The sequence below is a fragment of the Microtus ochrogaster genome, linkage group LG5 (assembly GCF_000317375.1).
Source record: "Microtus ochrogaster isolate Prairie Vole_2 linkage group LG5, MicOch1.0, whole genome shotgun sequence".
In the NCBI taxonomy this organism is placed as follows: Eukaryota; Metazoa; Chordata; class Mammalia; order Rodentia; family Cricetidae; genus Microtus; species Microtus ochrogaster.
Window position 1 is genome coordinate 37,059,121 of NC_022031.1, and position 21,419 is coordinate 37,080,539.

Below are 21,419 nucleotides of genomic sequence, written 5' to 3' on the forward strand. Positions count from 1 at the left end.
CACACACACACACACACACACACACACACACACACACAGATACACACACACACACGCATACACACACACACACATGCAGACATACACACACATTGACACACACAGACACACCCACACACAGGCACACATACCTAAAGGAAAAAAAAACATTAAAAATATTTTTTAAAAAACAAAAGTAAGTTTCTGGGGCTAGAGAAATGGGTCAGAGGTTAAGAGCACTTGCAGCTCATGCAAAGAACCCTGGTTTGGTTCCCTGCACCCATACAGTGTTTCACAACCATCCTTAACTCCGGCTGCAGGGTATCCAACATCCTGTTGTTGTTGTTGTTGTTGTTTTGGTTTGGTTTGGTTTTGGTTTTTCTCTGTGTAGCCCTAACTGTCCTGGAACCAGCTCTTGTAGAGTAGGCTGCCCTCAAGTCAGAGATCCGCCTGCCTCTCTCTCCCAAGCGCTTGGACTAAAGGTGTGCATTACCTCACTGCCAGGCTTTTTCTGATCTCTGAGGCCCCATACACACACATGGTGCACACACATATACATAGGCAAACACTCATACACATGAAATATAAATATATCTTGTTTAAAAATCTCTTTTAAAAAGTTTTTAAAATCAATTCTACTTACATTTCCCTTTTTCCATACTTGGCATCCCTATGTGCTGTCAACAGCACTGACCTCAACGCAGCCCTGGGAAGTAGGCAGAGCCAGACTCACCATCTCTGTCTCGTGCATGGGTAAACTGAGACCCAGCTAGAGAGCCCTGGCAGTACTACGTGGAAAGATGAGGCAGAAAATTCAAGTTCAAGGCTTGCCTGGTCTACAGAGCAAGTTTGAGGTCAGACTAAGCAACCAAGTGGAACCCTGTCTCAAGAGGGAAAAGAGGGCTGGGGATTTATCAGCAGAAAAGCATTTGCCCATACTCATGAGGCAAACCTCAGCACCAAAAACAAATAAACACGCAACCAAGGTCCAAGTAAGCAAAGTGGCTTTTCTGACGTCACAGATTTGGCAGAGGTGGCATTGGCAAAGCCACCATGACTCTCTTTCCTAGTGTTTGTCTCCTGCTGCCCCCCCCACATACTTCTCAACCGTCCCCCCCCCCCCATCTCTGCCTTGTTCTGTGTTTCTCTCTACTTCCACGCCTTCCCCTTGCTTTAACCGATAAACGGAGTCAGCTTTGCAAACCGTCCAAACCTTTGCACGCTCTGGAAACCAGCCCAGTTCTAGCCCTGGCCCGGGCCCCAGCACCATGTCACTACAAAGCCGGCGTCATGCCTTGAACAAGCCTTTTCCAGGTGTCAGGATGAAGAGATTAACTTGGGGTGACACTCTGGCTGCCAACTGGCCCCAGATAAGATAAGGGTGGAGATCAGTGCAATAAATAGGCCCCAGCCTCGCTCTTGGCCCAGGCCGTAGTTGGCTGAGGTCATGGTCACAAGCAGCATGGCTATGCACCTGTGGATGGTCACCCTGACCTTGGCTGCCTTCCTTGCCATGGATGGGGGTGAGTGGGCAGAACCTGGTTTCTCTGAAGCTTGGTCTTAGTAGGTGAGCTTGGGTGTGGGGACAGAAGCAAGATCTGGAGCTTCCTGTGAGCCTGGGCTTGCTGAGTAACTCTTTCTTCAGCATTCGTCTGCTACAGTAGGCAAAACACGGACTGAGAGAAAAGAAACCAGTTCAGTCCTGAACCAAAACTGCCAAGTCCTCATCCCTTGGCACTGTGAGGTAGGATGTTCTTCCAGTTCAAAGCTGCATTGAGAAATTATGGCCTGGGCAGACAGAAGGTGCGATCAGGTCTCAGGTTGGCTGTGGGGTTGCGAGTGCTAGGAGAGACTTGGCCTGCACCCCCTCAAGTTCCTGATCTGCTTTGATAAGGTATAGTATGGGACCCAGGACAACCATTTAATCATGTGGAGGGGGCCCTTGGGTGGCTAGACAGCAGAGGTGAGCTTCCTCAGGCCTGGAGCACCTCAGCAGTCTCAAAGCTCCTGTCCCAGATACTTTTCTAGCCTTTTAACACACGAGGGACCAAAACAAGAAACGGTACCATCCCAATAGGGCTTAAACCTAGCGGGATTGAGGAGGGGAATTGACAATACATAGTATATAAGAAAATGACAAAGGCTAAGAAATATGAAGCTGGGTGATGGGGTTAGGAGGGAGCTGCAATTTTAAATCGGGGGAGGTCTCTTAGGGAGGTCCGGATTGGAGGAAAGCTTGAAGAAGGTAAGGGAGTGAAGATGTTTTAGACAAGAACGGTCCGATGGAGGGAGCAGCCAATACAAGGGCCCCGCTGGAGAAGCATGTCTGGAATGTTTGGGGTACTGAGTGGATTGAGGGAGCGAAGAGCATGGTACAGAATGAAGGCAGAGGAGAGGAGGGCAGGGGAGGGGAGGAAAGCAGCTGGGAACTATGTCAGGCAAAGGAATTAATGCTCGGAGAGTGGGAGCCAGAGCTGGAGTGGAGTCAGACATGGAAAGAATGCTCTCATTTGTATGTTGAGAATAAGCAGAACAGGGAAGCAGAGACCCACTGGGACTCCCTAGACAGGAGTCATAACGTTATAAAGCGGGGCCCTGGCAGGACCTCAGGGGCCTGGACTCCAATGCCCACTCCCTCCTGTTAGTCACAGATCTGGCAGCTGGGTCAACAAGGATAGTCCTGCAGGCTCTGGTCAGATGCTTACTCCCTCCCGCCCCACCCCTCCCCTGCCCGTTCCCCATTCCCCATTCCCCAGCACCCCCTCCATTAGGAACATTAAGCAGCCTGCTTTGAAGGTCCTTGTATACATTTCAGATTCCGGTTGAATGAAGGATTCGCCTGGGTGAAGGGCAAGGGATGCCTGGGTTAAATACAACCCTTCACAACCCCGGGAAGAAATTCTGACCCTGTAGGGTTCTGTACTCCCCTTTCCCTCAACACTCTTCAGTGCTCAACTCCTGAATAATCTCTGGATGGGGCACCGAGGAGTGCGCAGGAGCCCCAGAAGCCTGGGTTTGTAGGGAGGCGAGGTGACCCCTGCGACAGCACTGACTTAGCGGCACAGCTCAGATCCAGTTTTCTCCGTGAACTGTGGGGACGGGAAGGAAAGCTTCTGAGCCTTGAAGGATGGGGAGAGTGGGAGTGGAGACAGCTGAGACAGTAGATCCGCATGAAGCCGAGAAGCCCTTGTTCCAGGACGGAGAGCAGAGAGGAACCATTGGGTCCTGCGGCCTTGGAGGATGTAGATATATCAGATAGCAAGCCCACGGAGCAAGGCTGGGGGTCAGTTCAAACATGTGACCATGGAATGCTGGTCCAGAGGGAAACTGGACAGTGTTGGGAGCCGCCAGGGGAGGTCGTTCTGCCTTTTAAGTGTTTGAGATTTTGGTTTTGTTGTGTAGACCTTGAATTTTTGACCCTTTTGCCTCAACCTCCCAGTGCTGGAATTATAGGCCTCCACCCTCACACTCACTCGGTCTTTGTAGACACTTTTCTCCTAACACAAGGCCATGAAACATGTAGCATTTTCACTCAGGAAAGTTTATGAATGAGCTCCAACAATGCACACACTATGTCTCCCAGACCTCTATAGAGATACAGAGCACAGCTAGGCGAGAAGATGCACTCCTGTGATCCCAGAACTTGAGGCAGAAGCAGGTGAATGCAAGTTTGAGGCCAGCCAGAGCTACATAGCAAGCCCCAGGCCAGTCAAGGCTACACAGCAAAACCTTGTCTCAACAACAACCAAATAAACAAGATAGGGAAATTTCTCCCCTGCATCCTGGTCCTTCCTTGTCTCAGAGGCAATCACACACACCTCCTTGTCACCCCGACCTGTGTCACACACTGCCAGATCTGTGTCAATGTGGTATGGATGGCATTCCCCTCCAGGGAGTCTTCTGTGCCCGTTTCCTCTGCTCAGCTAAATTATTTTTTGTAGTTTGTCTATCAGGTGCCTTCACTGTTGCTGTTATTGTTTTAAACAGATTTTACTTTTTAAAGTTCTGCATTTGCATGTGTGTTTGTGTGGGGTATGTATATATGAGTGTAGGCTCCTGGGGAGCCCAGAAAAGGGCACTGGATACCCTGGAGCTGGAGTTACAGGCAGTTATGAGATGTTCAGCATGGGTGCAGGGATCAGAACTCAGCACACAGATAGAGTAGTATGTGCTCTGAGCATCTCTCCAGCCTTGCCTGCTTTCTGAGGTTTCAGGCAGCATCTCTTTATGTAGTCTAGGCTGCCCTAAATTTCTCTGAGTACTGGGATTACAGGTGTTCTCACTGCAGTAGCTTGAACGGGAATGTCCCCCACAGGCTCGGGCATTAGAACACTTATTCCCAAGCTGGGGTGCTGTTTGGGAAGGCTATAGAACCTTTGTGCTCCGGGGCCTTGGGGAATGAAGTACATTGCCGGAGGTGAGCTCTGAGTGCTCACAGTCTTCGTGCCTGTGGTTGAGGAGGTGAGCTCTCAGCTTCTGCTCCAGGCATGCTTCTTCGCCATGCCTACAGATGGCTGCCATGCCTCCTCGCCATGACAGACTCTTATCCCCCTGGAGCCATAAGACAAAATAAAGTCTTTCTTTTAGAAGTTGCTTTTGGCCATGATGCTTTATCACAGCAACAAGAAGTAATTAATATACACACTACACTTGTTAATTGCTTTTGTGCTGTTTGCTTGTGTGTTGTTTGAGACAGGGTCTTACTCCGCAGCCAGAATGACCTGGAACTCACTCCGTGGTCCAGGCTGGCCTCAGACTTGTGCTAATCCTCCTGAGCTGCCTCAAGTGTGCTTGTCCTCTTGCTGAGTAGTGCTCCACCGTAGACAAGTTCACTCTTTATCTGTTCTCCTGTGGGAGGGCGTTTAGGCCGTTCTTGGTTATGACAGGTACGACACAGAAGACTCTGAGCAGCGTGGTGACAAGGCTAGGTTTACGTTTGAGCCTCCATTGCCAGACTGGCAAAGCACACTAGAGGTAACTTAGTTTCAGTCCCTTTTTTCCTCTGTGTCTGGGGAAATCTCCAAGAAAAAGTCAAGTCCACTAACCTTGCAGTAGCTGTGGAACTCCAGTGCTGGAGACAGCTTCCTTTACAATAACACAGCTTCCGCTCCATCCGGAATCATAGATCGTTTCCCTGCAGCTTCTGCCACTGACGGGTTCTGCTACGGGAGGGTAGGAAGAGCCCATCTCTCCATCAGGCCCTGGACAGCCCCTCTGAGGCATCTGGAAGCATCCATTCCTTCTCCAGCTCCCAGAGTCATTCTTCCTCCTACCTGTGCCTTAAACGTGGCTCAAATTCTCTTGCCCACCAGCTATGCCCATGGTTCCACTGCTTTCCTCATGTCCTATAAGCGGCTCAGCCAAACCTTGAGGGCTACGACTGTTTGTTAGGGAGTCAGGCTTGGGGTGGCGAACCTGTGTGTTAATCCTAGCTCTGCCGTATCCAACTGTATCATTCAAGCTCTCTGAGCCTTTCATTGGTCAGTCAGGTGTTCCAGCAGACAGACCCGAGTCTGAACGCATTTACGGGAAGTGTGGGAGTTGCTACCTACTGGGAGCAAGGAAGTTGGCTGAGTGTAACCCGAGTGTCAGGTGGCCCTGCGAGAAGCTCTGGAGCAGGGTGGCACCTCGACCTGTTTCGGAGACACGAGGGCTGAGATCTTGCAGCCACACCATAGTTAGGGGATGTCCACAGCACAGGAGGCAAGCTTGAGTGATTCCCAAGAATGGGCTGGTGGTGAAGTCAGCACTCCTGGCAGCTGGGGCTGGTGCCTTGGTCCTGTGCTGGACTCTAGGTAGCAGACACAGCATTTACTACGTCCACTCTCCCTTCTGTTACAGAATGGTGGGAGGCGGGGAGAGCACCAAAAAACATGTATTCTCCATGACTGGCACATAACCAACTGCTGGGTTTTTTTTTAATATTATTATTATTTGATGGGACAGAAAAATTCCACTGGGATCGGAGTAATTAGAAGCAGGTTGGGTTGTCACCCCTAATTCTAGACTTTTGGGGCACCTGACCCAGGCACTACCAGGACAGGAGACACAGTCCCCAGACCCTGGCCCAACAGCCAGAGCTGACAGTGTCCTGTTGCTCTTTTTTGTCTTTCAGAGGTGCAGGTGGCAGCAGGAAGGATTGTCTTCTTGAGAATGGTAAGGTCATCCCTCTGCAGGGGTCCCATCATGCATTCTATACATCCAACCTTCCGCTGACACCTTCGATGGTACCCAGGGGGCCAAGGTGACCTCCCGAACCCACACTCTCCTCAAAATACCCCCTCCAGATTGAGCAGGCCCAAGTTCGGCCCTTGGGATCTGCCCCAGACCTGGTCTCCAAGGTCTTTTCCTCGGCGGGTACTCCCCCGCAGCAGAGCAGGACACTGGCCTGCTGTACTTTGTGTAGCACAAGAGAAGCTACAGGTATTAGGCCAGAGGTGTCTCCAGCTCAGTGAATGGCCCTGTGGAGCCTGCCGGCCTTTCCGAAGCACAGCTCATCATTTGTCTGCTGACTGCCTGACTCGGCCTTGGGTCTCAGACCCTCGGAGACAGGGCAACTGCAGGGCCCTCAGAGCCACCTTCCCAAGCAGCTTCTTCCGTATTCATTAGTCCCTCGGAACCCAGCCCCACTTATTTGGTACCAAGAGCCAAATACTTTATATACATGACTCCAGCTAATCCTGCATTGATAGGGACACCATTATCCACCCTTTTCACTGAGGAAAAAACTGGGGCCCGGAGAATGAACTAATTTGCCTAAATTTACAGAGCAAGTCAGTGGCTGAACTGGGGTCTCCAGACTGTAGACTTTAGTTGCCTTGTGTGGCACCGGCTGATTTTCTACTGGTTGAGTTGAGAAGCTTGAGCTTCTGATCCTCCTGCCTCCACCTTCCAACTGCTGGGATGGCAGGTGTGTGCCACTATGCCTCCCTCACCTTCTCCTTCACCCAGGCTCCAACCCCAGTCTTAACTGTGTTCTCTCTCAGCCCGGGAACCTTTCAGTCTGAGACCAATTAAGCTATAAGCCCTGCACCATCCCTTCAGCCTTCCCACGAGGGCCATGACCATGAAGGGGGCTGGGAGAGCTCTGCCAGTAAATGCTTGCCTTGCAAATGTGAAGACCCAAGTTTGATCCCCAGCACCCGTATAGTCCCAGTACTTGTGAAGTGGAGATAGGGGCATCTCTAGGGCTTGCTGGACAGTTGGCCTAGCCTCCTTGGTGAGTTCCAGGCCATGAGAGAACCTATCCCAAATGAATCAGGTGAGTGGCTCCTAAGGAGCAACATCCAATGTTTAATGGCTTCTGCATACATGTACCCCCCCCCCACATACATGTACACAAAAAAGACCATATTGGTATTGGTGAGTAAAAGAGCCCATAGGGTATAAGACATTCCCTAGGAATGATGAATGGCTGTTTACTAGGCTTACAATGGACAGCAGCAGAATTTCGAGATGCATTCACTAAAGAGTATGTGAACCAATCCCCAGGGGCTTGAAGGCAGAAACTTTCTACAAGCACAAACACACACACGAGACTAAGCAGGATGCCACACGTGACCAGGGTTCAACAGACATAGGCTCCAATGTATGTACACATCCAGCCACATGCACTCACACAAGCAAACATACCATAAAGTCCTGAATAGTTGATTTCACATTCCAAGCAGAGCCCCTGGGCCCCTGACCACTGCCTCTGAATCTCCCCACTACTTCTGTTTTCCACAGCCCATCTGTGAGCACATGGGAGAGTCTCCAAAGTGCCCCAAGTCACCTAAACCGATCTGTGGCACGGATGGGGTGACATATGAAAATGAATGCCATCTCTGCGTGACCCGGATGTAAGTTCCCTCCTCCATCCAACTAATTGGAAGGCCCCCTTTCTGGTACATGCACGTCTGAAAGGAACAGGGCTTGAGCTCACCTTCGCCAGAGAAGAATCCCCAAACATTTGTCTAACTGAATGAACTAAATGTAACTCAAAGGAAGCTCAGGTTTCCAGGACAAAAGGAGGCAGAAACCCTGAGTGATGGTCCTTGTTCTGCCCGAGTGGCGAGAAACTCTCGTCTGATCTTTCATGCCTCTAGCCAACTATTATTTACTGAGCACTTACTATGGCTAGTCCCCAGAGCCTCTCTAGTTTTCTCAGAACCAGGCTAAGACAGAGAAGTCAAGCCGACAGCAGCACAGCTCAAGGCTTGGAGCACACAGGAAAGAAACAGGGCCAGGGAAGACTAGAGGTAAAACCCAAGCTCATCCCTGAAATGTAAGTAGAAATCGGCTAGAAAAAGAAGAAAAATAATTCCAAGTAGAAAAAGGAGATTTTGAAAGGCCTATAAAGGAACATTAGTTTATACTTAAGGAAGTACAGGAAGTTGGGCATACTAGAATATGAAATGGGGGAAGAGGTGATAAGCGAGTCCAGGCTAGACCATGACCTTGGTATATTAGATCACGTGTTTGGTCTCAGTTTTCTCACCAGTAAAATTATCAATCAAACTGAGAGCCCAGTGAGATCATGGGGAGAAATCTTTGGCAATGCAAAGCTGTCTGGGCAGATGTGTAAGTCTGTATTGGAAGAAATGTAAGAAGATACAATACTGGCTTTGAAAAGGTCATGGTCAAGATTCATGGGTAGGAGGGACATTGCAGGCAGAACTGTCAGGCACAGTACAGGATTGGATGTGAAGGGTGAGAGGAGAAGGGGTAAGAACAATTGCCCTTCCTCTCTTCTTTTCCTTCTTCTGAAACAGGGTCTTGCTATGTTGTCCAGATTGGCCTTGAATTCATGAACTCAAGGAATCTATGGTTTGGTTTGGTTTCAGTACTAGGAACTGAACACAGGACTTTCGATTCTAGGCAAGCACTCTACCATCTGAGCTACCGCTCTTCCTCTAAACAGGGCCTTGTTAAGTTGCATAGGACTTGAACTCATTATATAAAGCTCGAAAAGGCCCTAATGCCAGAATCCTTTGCCCAGCCTCTTGAGTAAGGGATTCCAGACCTCTAGTTCCAGGTCTAGTAGCATATTCACTTATGGCCTCGGGTGGCTAAGATGGGGCTACAAGGGCAGTTCTGGGAGGCAGTGATGACTGTGGATGTTGGTCCCTGGTATACCTTGGTGGGGCCATGCAATAGGTGCAAAAACAGATAGGACAGAGGTTTGGCAGTGATGTGGGAGGTCCTTCTGTCCGTGTGTTGCCTTTATTGGTTAATGAATAAAGAACTGCTTTGAGCCTATAGCAAGGGCAGAACAGAGCTAGGCAGGGAAGATGGAACTGAATGCTGAGAGAACAAAGGCAGAGTTAGACGCCATGGAGCCGCTGGAGATAGACGTGCTGAAACTTTGCTGGTAGGCCACGACCATATATACAGAGTAATAGAAATGAGTTAAATTAATATAAGAGTTAGCCAATAAGAAGCTAGAGCTAACTGGCCAAGCAGTGATTTAAATAATATGGTTTCTGTGTGATTATTTTGGGGCTAAGTGGCCAGAACCAACTAGTGGATCCTTGCAACACAGCAGCCATCAGCAAGCAGTGGTAGTTGAGACACCAGTAAGCTGAAAGTTCTCAGGATAGGTTTAAGAGGGTCAGTTTATAGGGTTATGTATGCTTAGATCCCTGACACCTCTCTGTATCTGGACATTTCCAGGAGGGGCTCAGCAGGGAGGATGGGCTGGGCCTGGCTTCTACCCTCATAGTTCCCACAGTTGATGGCCTCATCCTTACCTTCTCTGGTGCTAGAGAAACAAAAGAGGACATCCAGATCATAAAGAACGGCAGGTGCTGAGCCCAGAGACGCACTCCGGCCACGAGACTTCAAGCTAGAGAACAGCAATGCTCCAGAGGCTATGATGCGAAATAAAAGATGCAGCCCAAGCCGGTGAAGGGGACCAGTCTTTGGGAACTCTGGGGAGGAGGTGGCAGCAAGAGATGGGATCGGCCCTGACAGCTCTCTCAGCTGAATCTATCAATAGAGTTATTATTAACAGAATCATTTTCATTGCTGCTTTATGCTTAATTTTGTTAGTGTTATGAATCATAATGTAAATATCTGATATACAGCCCCCAAAGGGGTCACAGCCCATAGGTTGAGAACCACTGCTCCAGCCCATATTATACAGTGAATAACCTCTATTGGTCAAAACCTATAGAAGCATTTGGTTTGTTTTTGTTTTGAAATAGTCTATGTAGCCTTGACTAGCCTGGAATTTGCTATGTAGATCAGGCTAGCCTCAAACTCAAGAGAGATCTGCCTGCATCTGCCTCCTGAGTGCCGGGATTAAAGGTATACCTTACAACGCTCAGCAGAATTTGATTACCTACAGATGGATGTTTTCTTGCCCATATATCTGTGTATGAAGAAGCCAGAAGAGGTCAGCGGATCCTCCCCCTCCAGAACTGGAGTTAGTGTGAGCGGCCATGTGGCTGGCTAGACATCAAACCCAGCTCTCTGGAAAGAGGTCAGTGCTCCTAGCCACTGGGCCACCTCTTCAGCTAGAAGCCTCTTGATATGATGGCAGGGTAATGAAGTGTGGCGGGACCTGGCCAGGTGGTAACAGTTTTACCCAGGTTCAGATTCCTGCTCTAGGGGTCCAAAAAGGACAGAAATGCTCCGGAAAGTCGGTCAACAAAGGCAAAAGCCAACATCCCTTGGACCAGTGAGATGAGAAAACCAAGCAGCGGATGCTGATTTACAGGTAGCAGGGGCTTAGGTCATCTACCAACAGACCTTTCCATTGCTACTGATCAGCTGTTCCCACCTACAGGTGACAGTATAGCATTAGGTATTGGTTGTAAAACACAAAACCAAAATAGTAGACTTAAATACGTAGAACTTAGTTTTCCTCACACGGATCTATGCAGACTGACAGCTCTGTGCTCCCTCTGTATTGTTCCTCAATCACCTTCGCCTCCGCCTCTAAGTATAAGGCAGCTGTTCTAACTGCAGCCTTCATCTATATTTCAGGGCCCAGATAGGAAAGGGCACCACCCACCTCCAAAGACGCTTCATGCAACACAGGCGTATTATGTTCATATCCCAATGTCTAAAATATCATCTCTTGGCTAAATAAGAGCAAGGAGACTGAGAAACCTAATCCTATTCTCCGTTAAACTAAAAATTTGGAGCAAGTATAGGAGGGGAAAAAGCATACTGGTGGCATCTGGAAGTTTCCGTCTCAAGTGGCTAGTCTCTCACATAACACACATAAACCAGCCAAGCGTTTCCTCAGTGACCCGTCCTTCTCAGGACTCCATTTGCTGCAAGGAATCACAAGGTTAAAACTTCGACAATGTGCCTGATAGCCCAGTGGAAGAAGAGCGTAATTCCCTATTTACATCTGTGGTCTGAAATGCAGGTGTGAGCTCTAAAGACGATATAGTGGGGGGGGAGGGGGTAGGGAAAAGGTGTTGGTGCTGGGTGTTACTAAAGACAGAAACCATGACCTTGCACTTACCCAGCCAACCACCACTGAGCTACATCTCCAGCCCCTCCCAGACTCCGCCCTACAGCACACGGCCATGTTGACCATTGCCAACTGGTCAAAAGATTCTTCTTCAGGTCTTAGAAGTAAACAGAAACAAGTTCCTCTGAGGCTGTGTGGGGCATGAAGGTGGCTCACAGCCAGGTTTCCTGTCTTGAGGAAGAGCAACGCTGGGAGAATGATGAGGGCACCAACAGAAGGGGTAACACCCAGCTGTGGGTAACGTGGGAGCTCCTCCAGCCCAGCTACTTTTGACCTTCCAAAGCCACATGGCCCAACTTCGCTGGTATCTTCTATTTCTATATTTAGTTAGTTTTTATCTTTTCAAGACAGGGTTTATCTGTGTAACCCTGACTGTCCTGGAACTTACTCTGTAGACCAGGAACTCAAAGAGATTCACCTGCTTCTGCCTCCCCAGTGCTGTGATTACAGGCATACACCAATGCCTGACTTAATATTTTTATTTTCTGAGAAAGGGTCTCATAAGTAGTCCAGGCTGGCTTTGAACTCAGGATCCTCCTGTCTCTGTCTCCAAAGAGCTGGGTCTATAAGCAGATATATTTGCCTATAAAAAAATTGTGGGTTCTGCTCATTTCTCTCTTTCACTGTATCTCTTCGGAATTAAGTTCCTGGTACCTTCAAATAAAAAGAAGCCCTGACCCCCACATGGAGGAAGGCTTCTCAGGAGAGGTGGTCAGCGGTGATGGCGCCGTCTCTAATCCCACTTGGGAGGCCAATACAGGATTACAATTTGGTACCAGTCTGGGCCACATAGCAAAACCAAACCTTCAGTGATGAACAGCGATGAGCACAGAAGGGGAAGAGGAGGCTGAGGAACACTGAAGCCACAGTGAAGGGCACGTAGAAAACGCTGACGAAATAAACATGCGAGGGAAGTCTTCCAGCTCTGAGGCTGAAGGACAAGTTTGTAGAGTTACACTCCATGGTCATCCTATGTAGAACTAATCTAGTCCTGGAGAAGTTGGCAACTGAGAGGGGAGTCCTTTCCTTGTCCTGAGGCAGAGCCGCCCTGCAGGTGGACAGGTCTATGTGGGTGGGGCCTGTGCCCTTGGCCACCATGCTATACATCTGCAGCCGAAGTCTTAGGGCCTCTTTTCTCAACCTCTAAACGAGACATCGGTCAATGCCATAAAACCCAGTGCTGACAAGAGCGCTTCCGGACCAAGTACAGCTGTGGAAATTCCACACTCACTCTGGATGGACACACTCAGCATCCACTTGAGAACCTACTAATGCTAGGCAACATGCTTGACCTGTGGTCAAGACAAAACTCCCCGCCAAGGGAACTGCAGTCCGGGTTAGAGGCAGTCAGATGACTCCACAAATAAGTCAGCCTGTGATTGGGTGCTGAGGGAAAAGCTATGGACAGCACAGGAGGACACCAGCTGTGCCTAAATGGTCTCAGCTAGGGGCAGTTTTCCCTGTGGAAGACAATGATATCCTGAAAGACAGCAGGAGCCATCTAACAAAATGGAGGAAAGTTGGTGAGAGGCTGTCCACACAGAGAGCGCAGCGGGCACAAAGGCCCCAGAGCAGTAAACACCATGAATCTCAGAACTGGCTGACCAGTGGGGGCTGAGATGAGAGAGACAAGACAGAGGAAAGGACTCTGGTTCTTTCTTCTGAAAGGTACAATGGCTGTTGAGACAGGGTCTCACAGCATGGCTCAGGCTGGCCTTGAACTTATGGCAATCCTCCTCTATCAGCCACTCTGGTGCTAGGATTATAAGTGCAAGTTACCATGGCTGGCAAGGACTGCAGAGTCTTTATCCTAAGTGGCACTGGAGCCACTGGAGGTTTCCAGATAGAACTCAAACATATTTTAGCATCATTCAGATGAACTGGAGAGAGGTGGAGGAATTGTTTTGATTTTATATCCTGTTGTTATGATAAATGCCCTGACAAAAGCAACTTGAGGAAAAAGGGAGTTATTTGACTCAAATCCCAGATTATTTCATCATGGGAGAAAGTCACAGGAACTTAGGGACGTTAGTCACTTTGAATCCACAGTAAAGCAGAAGAAAGGATGGATGCATGCTTGCTAGTGCTTGGCTTGCTTCTACTCATAGTTCAGAATCCTCTGCCCAGGGTGTGGTGTCACCCACAGTGGACATGTCTTCCCATCCCAGTTAACATATTCAAAATGACCCCTCAAGGGGCTGGAGAAATGGCTCAGTGGTTAAGAGCACTGCCTGCTCTTCCAGAGATCCTGAGTTCAATTCCCAGCAACCACATGGTGGCTCACAGCCATCTGTAATGAGACCTGGCGCCCCCTTCTGGCATGCAGGCACACGTGGAAGGAAGGCTGCACACATAATAAATAAATAAATCTTTAAAAAAAACAAAAACAAAATGACCCCTCAAAAGACATGCTCACAGGCCAAGCTAATCTAGACAATCCATCGGTGAAACTCCCTTCCTGGGTAATTCTAGATCATGGCAGGTTGACAACACTCACCTGCAGGGAGATGGCGAGGACTGCTGTGCAGGTAAGAGCACAGACTGCTCTCTCCAGAGTACCCGAGCTCAATTCCCAGCACTCATGTCAGGCAGCGCATAATCACTAACTCCAGCTCCAGGGGAATCCAGCACCTCTGGCCTCTGTGGGTACTTGCATAAATATATGCATGCATGCATGCATGTGCACATGTCCAGATACACACACACACACACCAGCTTACAAAAATGCATCTTAAAAACCAGAACAAGGGCTGGAGAGATGGCTCAGAGGTTAAGAGCATTGTCTGCTCTTCCAAAGGTTCTGAGTTCAATTCCCAGCAACCACATGGTGGCTCACAACCATCTGTAATGGGGTCTCTGGTGCCCTCTTCTGGCCTGCAGGCATACACACAGACAGAATATTGTATACATAATAAAAATAAATAAATGTTAAAAAATTACTTAAAAAAAAAAGAACAAAACTACCCACATCAATATAGGGTATAAACGGGAAGTTAGAGAGTAAGTGTGTATGACTCCATGCCAATTAGGAGGAAGAAGATCAGGGATTGAAAGCATTGGCTCTGTTTGGAGGACATTAGCATGCTTGCCTAGCATGCACAAGGTCCTTAGTTTGTTTCCCAGTGCTACAGAATGTGGAGGGGGGGGGAGAAAAGAAGAAAAAGAAGAATGCTGGAGGGAAGCTGGGCAGTTAAGAGCACTGGCTGCTCTTGCAGAGGACCTGGGTTCAGTTCTCAGCACCCACGTGGCATCTTACAACTGTCTGTAACTTCAGTCCCAGGGGATCTGATGGCCCTTTCTGGCCTCTGTTGCCACCACACACACAGCACCCAGCGTTGTGGTGTAGCTCTGCCATTCTTTCCCATTTCCTCCACCTCTTTATTATGTGAGGATTAGATCACAAATATATACAAAGAACAGGGCCCAGTGCTAAGTAACTTTGTGTGCTAGTCTGTGTGCAGGGGCTAGAAGACAACCTCAGGCTTTGTTCCTCCAGAGCCATCCACCCTGTCTATCCTTTTTAAAACAGGGTCTCGCGCTAGCTAGACTGGCGGGCCGGTGAGCCCCAGGGATCGGCCTGTTTATCTCCCTGGTGCTAGGACTATAATATGCACCACCCCTCTCAGCTTTTTTTTTTTTTTTTGGTTTTTCGAGACAGGGTTTCTCTGTAGCTTTGGAGCCTGTCCTGGAACTAGCTCTGTAGACCAGGCTGGTCTCGAACTCACAGAGATCCGCCTGCCTCTGCCTCCCGAGTGCTGGGATTAAAGGTGTGCGCCACCACCGCCCGGCCACTCTCAGCTTTAAAAACAAATAACAACAAACAAACATGGGTTTTGAGGACCTCTTGCTTATGTGACAAACACGCCCCCAAGTCCCACAGTAACTTCTTGCTAACTGTGACCCAGGGCCAAACAGCTGCCCCAGAAAGGGTGGTGGAACTGTTCCAGTAAGTTGGGGATGGGTTAGGTTGGGCTCTGAGTCCTGTCTACCTGTTTACCTCTACTCCCCCCAGGTCTGATGTCTTACCTACCTGGTCCTAAGTCCCTGGGACTTCAGTGACGCCCTCTTGGTAACAAGATAAGCCTCACTGGGCCTGTTGAAAGCCTGTATCCTGAGTACCATGCTAAAAGTGGGTGAGAGCAACCGGCTAGCTTAAAGGAATTCTAACACACAGAATCTCTCAGCTTCATCAAACGCAAATGCTGACAAGCCACAGTCGTCTTTCTCACACAACAAAAAATCAACACTGTACACAGTTGTGTATACCTATAGTTCAAGAACTCAGGAGGCAAAGGACCAGCCTAGGCTGTATAGCAAGACTGTGTCCAAAGGAGGGACACACATGGGCAGCCATGAACATACATACATACACACACACACACACACACACACACACACACACACACACACGTACATGCATACACGCGCACATGCATGAGCAAGCAGACAGATGGACAGACGGACAGACGCAGAGGAGAAAAATCCCAAATATTCTTGTGCTTGATGACAACACACGAACTGGTTTTAAAGCAATGGAGGATCTGGAGAGATGGCTTAGCAGTTAAGAGCACTGATTGCCCAGCACCCACATGACAGCTTGTAACTCTCTCTAGCTCCAGTTCCAAGGAGCTACAACATCCTCTTTGGGCCTCCACGGGCACTGCATGCACACAGTACACAGGCATTCATGCAGGCAAAACACTCAACTGTACAATATAGAAATAATGTAAAAATGTTAAAAACAAACAATGGAAGGGGAAGTCCAGGACTCAACAGGAACAGTCTCAGGGAAACCTGGAGCTCAGAGGGTATGGCTAACAGAAGCTGCCAGCTGGCTTCGCCCCTACTTCTCACACTCAAACCACTATCTTTGCCTTCCTGAGCCATGGTTTTGAACTGATTTCAGGCAGACACTCAGTTGGCACTGGGTTCTTTACAGTCTGGAGACTTGTTTGGGGGCAAGGTCATCCACATATTAACCACAGGTCCCATCCCAAAATAGCACCTTGAATGTAGGCATAGTGGTGCACACCTTTAACCCCAGTACTTGGGAGGCAGAAGCAGGCGATCTCCAGTTTACATAGTGAATTACAGGATATCTAGAAATACCCAGTGAGTTCCTGTCTCAAATATTAATAAAATAATAATAATTATAATGACTGTGGCTGGGGAGGAGCAGGGGAGGATGAGGACAAGGTCTTTAAACCCACAGACCAGTCAGATGTTCTGAAATCAGTCTCAACAGGACAATAGGGCACTCTGGGGATTGTCCACGTGCCAAACTTCTATCCGTCACTTCTACCTGGGAGCAACTACCTGGTGATTCTGGACTGAGATCACAAGGTCACGAATCTGAAGACTAGGGGGCCCTACAAACCTGGAACTAGCTCCAGATGAACTAGAGCTCTGCCCAGCCCAGAAAGTTCCTGAATGTCGAGAGCCAGTAACCACTGGGTAGGAAGGCCCCTCTCCTACAAAGGGAACTGCTGGACAGCACAACCACACAGAGCCAGAAGGAGCTCTACTTCAGAGTTGCAGAGATAGTACTTCTTCATTGAGAACCGATGGAGGAGTAGGGAAATTGACATTTAGCCAGTTGCCTCTGGCAGTGCTGGAGAAACAAGCGGCTTCTGTTCCATAGAGGGCAGAGCCGTGAAGCTGCTCTTCAGGCCAGTACAGTCACTCTCTTCTACACTTCATTCAGCGAGCGCCAAGTTCGTAGACTGCAGCCGCTCTGTCTCTTGGCAGATGTATTGCTCCACCGTGTCGCACTCAGCTAGGAACACCTATGAGACAGACACAGGCAGTGAAATTCCAGGCCTTCCGAGGACAAGCCAACCACTGCCCATATGAGGCTCTTTATTCAGTCATCTGAGGAGCCTGTTGATAAGATGCCCAAACTGATTAAATCAAATACACAGGGACAAGAATCCCCATCTCGGGTCATGCTAATAAATAAACAGTAACAACAGACCATGCCTCTTAGTTAGTTCATTTTTTGAGACAGCGTTTCTCTGTTTAACAGCCCTAGCTGACATGGAACTAGTTCTGTAGACCAGGGTGGCCTGGAACTCACAGAGATCCACCTGCCTCTGCCTCATGAGTGCTGGGATTAAAGGCGCGTGCCACCATCGCCCGGCCAGACCATGCCTCCTAACCACAGTTCTACACTTCCCCGTTTTGAGCAGATAAACACACATACCAACACACTAAATATATTACAGCCTCTCATGTATTACCATACAACTCACCTGAACCTTTTTTACCAAATTCTTCCTTTTTAGCCTGCTGTCTTTAAAATTTTCTGGTAGGACCTATGGAAGAAACAGTTCACAACTGACATCTGTAATGGCAGTGACAAGAGACAATACGGCCAACAGGTCCCCAATATAAGTAAGATGTGCACTTTCAGGCATCATCTCTCCCATTCTGCATCCTATGAGGCTCCTCTCACAGCTCTTGTTCCTATGAATGGTCCCTCCCTTGATTACAATGTCTGGCCTATAACCTGATCTGAAACACAGATTTTGTTTCTTCACTGTTTCCTACATACAGATCCTATTATGCCAGGAAAAGTACCTTCTGTTGTTTTGGGGTCTGCTTTTTGCTTGTTTGTTTGGCTGGTTTTTCGAAACCGGGTTTCTCTGTATATCCCTGGCTGTCCTGGAACTCACTCTGTAGACCAAGCTGGCCTCAAACTCACAGAGATCTGCCTGCCTCTCAAGTACTGGGATTAAAGGTGTGTACCACCGTTGCCTGGTTGTTTTGTTCTTTTTAACCCCTCTGTCACAACAGAACTCCAAGCCCAGAGGAACTCACTCTCAAGAATACAGCATCAAGCTAGAGATACCCTTACATTAATCTGTTAAAGAAAGCTTGGGTCAGCGATTCAACAGCCTCCCAAGATCTGGCTATGGTTGAAGCCTGTAGAAGAAACAAGCTCAATAACATCACAACCTGAGGTTTAGAAAAACAAAGACCCGCTGGGCGGTGGTGGCGCACGCCTTTAATTCCAGCACTCGGGAGGCAGAGGCAGGCAGATCTCTGTGAGTTCAAGATCAGCCTGGTCTACAGAGCTAGTTCCAGGACAGGCTCCAAAGCCACAGAGAAACCCTGTCTCGAAAAATAAAAAAAGAAAAACAAAGACCCATGTTTCCTTAACCACAAGATTATAAAATTCTTGGGTTCCGGTCCACAACCACACACACACACATTTGTCATCTATATTCCAAAAGCCCTGTGTTGGTGGGCTGTGAATGCCCAGGTCAGAACAGAAATTCCATATATTCACCCAGAACCTGGCATGCTATCCTAGTTTCCTCCCTGTTGTGTGATAAACACTCTGATCAACTGGGGGAGGAAAGAGTTTGTTTGGCTTAGACTACCAGGTCACACAGTCCGTTATCAATGAAGCCAGGACAAAAACCATGGAGGAACGCTGCTTGCTGGCTCACACTTTAGCTTTCTTTCTAAGGTTTATTTCTTTTAATTTTAATGGATGTTTTGTCTATATATCTATCTGCACCATATGCATGCCTGATACCCGAGGAGGCCAGAGATGACATAGATCCCCTAGAATTAGAGTTAAAGATGGTTGTGAGCCACTATGTAGGTTCTGGGAGTCAAACCCAGGTCCTCTAGAAGAGTAAGCAGTAGTATTAACCACTGAACCGTCTCTCTAGCTCAAAGCTAGCTTTCTTATCCAGTCCAGGACAAGCTATCTAGGGTGATGCAACCCATAATGGGCTATTTCAATTACCCAAACAACTTCACCTCCTCCATGTGCCCATAGGCCACCCTAATCTGGGTACCATTAATTGAGAGGCACTTCTTAGGGACCTCTAGGCGGTGCTGAAAGCTAAAGCTAACTAGGATACACAGTATCTGGCACACAATAGTAGATGCTCGCATCCCCGAGTAACAATAGAAGTGCTATGCTGGCAGAGCGAAATGGACGGAAATACTGTCATTAAGAGCTAGCACCTCTAAGCTGAGTATTACTTACCATTGTGTCAATCTCTTCCAAGATCTTCATGAACTGCTCAATTGTGGCCTTTACTTTCCTATCAAGTTTGCAGAGAGCCTCTGCTTGCAATTCCTTAGCCAGAAAACCCTGTGAAGGAAAAGGGCGTTACCATAAGTGTTTCTTGAGAGTTGTGGAAAGCCACGCCACTATACTGATGAAGTGACCCAGAGTTTACCTCTGCTCTAATAAGCCAGGCTGAATCCCTTTTGACAATTAGAAATGCTGACCTTGGCCAGTCTAAGAATCCTAGCAGGCTGCAGGCTGCAGGCTACTGTTTCTCATGTGGTCCACTGGCTCTGAATGCCTCTAAGGCCTAACTAGAGTACAGCCCTTAGTCACAAGGGTACACTTAAGAGACAGACATCAGGGCTGGAGAGATGGCTTAGAGGTTAAGAGCATTGACTGCTCTTCCAGAGGTCCTGAGTTCAATTCCCAGCGCCCACATGGTAGCTCACAGCCATCTGTAATGAGATCTGGTGCCCTCTTCTGGCCAGCAAGCATACATACAGACAGAACACTGTATATATAATAAATAAATCTTTAAAAAAAAAAGAGGCAGACATCAGAGCACAACATGTGGACATCGAAGGTCGGCATGAGGTGTCTTTGTCAAACACTCTCTGGTGGTTTGAACAGGAATGGGCACCCTCAGCTCATATATTTGGATGCTCAATCTTGAGGGAGTGGCACTACTTGATAAGGACTAAGAGGTGTGGCCTTGTTAGAGTAAGTATAGCCTTGTGGGAGGAAGTATGTCACTGGGCTTTGGGTGTTCAAATGCTCAAGCCAGGCCCAGTGCCTCTCTCTTCCTGCTGCCTACACAGACAGGTCCATATGATAACAGAGGATGACTATATTTATTTTAGTTCTGTTTTGAGACAGGTTGGTCTCCAAGTCACTGCTTAGTCAATGCTGCCCTTGAGCTCCTGATTCCTCCACCTCAGAAGAGCTGGGATTACAGGTGTGCAAAACCACACCTGGCTCAAGCAGCACTCTCCTTATTAAACCACCTTGCTTGCTATTCATTCACATCTCTAAGACTAATGATCTGCTAACTGATGGCTGAGCAGAAATTTCTGAGGATGGCTATCAAAGCAATGACAAATGCATATTTTACAACACACAGCAAGAAGTTCAAAATTACTCAGAAATCCAAACTCAGTGGGAATTCCTTCTGTACCTGTGTTGCTTTTATTGGTTAATGAATAAAGCTGTTTTGGCCTATGGCAGGGAGAACAGAGGTAGGCAGGAAAACTAAACTAAATGCTGGGAGAAAGTAGGTGGAGTCAGGGAGACACCAAGGAGAAAGATGCCAGCCAGAGCCTGCCAGAACCTTGCCCGCCAGCCAAAGCCTACCAGAACCTTGCCCGTAGGCCATGACCTTGTAGTGAAGCACAGATTAATTAATTAAGAGATGAGTTAATTTAAGATTACGAGCTATCTAGAAACATGCATAAGCTAACAGACCGAGCAGTATTCTAATTAATACAGTTTCTATGTGATTATTTTGGGTCTGAGATGCTGGGAAACAAACAGGCAACAACCTCCACCTACATTATCAAAGACAATCACAACTGTTCAAAAAAAATTCATGTCTAAGGGTATTCAAAGAAGCATCATATGTAACAGAAAAAAATTATTAGGTAAAACAAAAAAGAATAGAAACTAGCCTAGATAAAACATGATATGCAACAAAATATGACCATTTTCAATGACACCAGAAAATGTTAACTTTTTAGTCAATAAAAGAACAATTTACCAAATGTACATCATATTGAAATTTTTGATAAAATGATAAAAAATATTTTTCAGAACAACAGTATCTCTGGATCACAGGTACATACTTAAACATAAGAAGATCAGTAAGAGCCGGGCGGTGGTGGCGCACGCCTTTAATCCCAGCACTCGGGAGGCAGAGGCAGGCGGATCTCTGGGAGTTTGAGT

General features: G+C 48.0%; 2 protein-coding genes across 2 annotated transcripts in view; one reads left to right on the forward strand and one right to left on the reverse strand.

Annotated features, from left to right (window-relative positions):
* Positions 1-1,441: 1,441 nt before the first annotated feature.
* Spink4 (serine peptidase inhibitor, Kazal type 4) lies at positions 1,442-9,970 on the forward strand. The gene is made up of 4 exons (XM_005361996.2): positions 1,442-1,502; positions 6,095-6,135; positions 7,708-7,820; positions 9,726-9,970. The coding sequence occupies exons 1-4, from the start codon at positions 1,442-1,444 to the stop codon at positions 9,769-9,771; spliced, it is 261 nt and encodes an 86-aa protein (XP_005362053.2). The 3' UTR covers positions 9,772-9,970.
* A 7,001-nt stretch (positions 9,971-16,971) lies between these two features.
* Bag1 (BCL2 associated athanogene 1) overlaps positions 16,972-21,419 on the reverse strand; it is a gene marked incomplete at its 5' end in the record, with an annotated part of 12,179 nt that continues 7,731 nt past the window's right edge. Inside the window, 3 exons of the mRNA XM_005362369.2 lie at positions 16,972-17,235; positions 17,701-17,763; positions 19,455-19,562. Coding sequence (XP_005362426.2) covers positions 17,146-17,235; positions 17,701-17,763; positions 19,455-19,562 — 261 coding nt within the window. The remainder of the gene's footprint in view (positions 17,236-17,700; positions 17,764-19,454; positions 19,563-21,419) is intronic.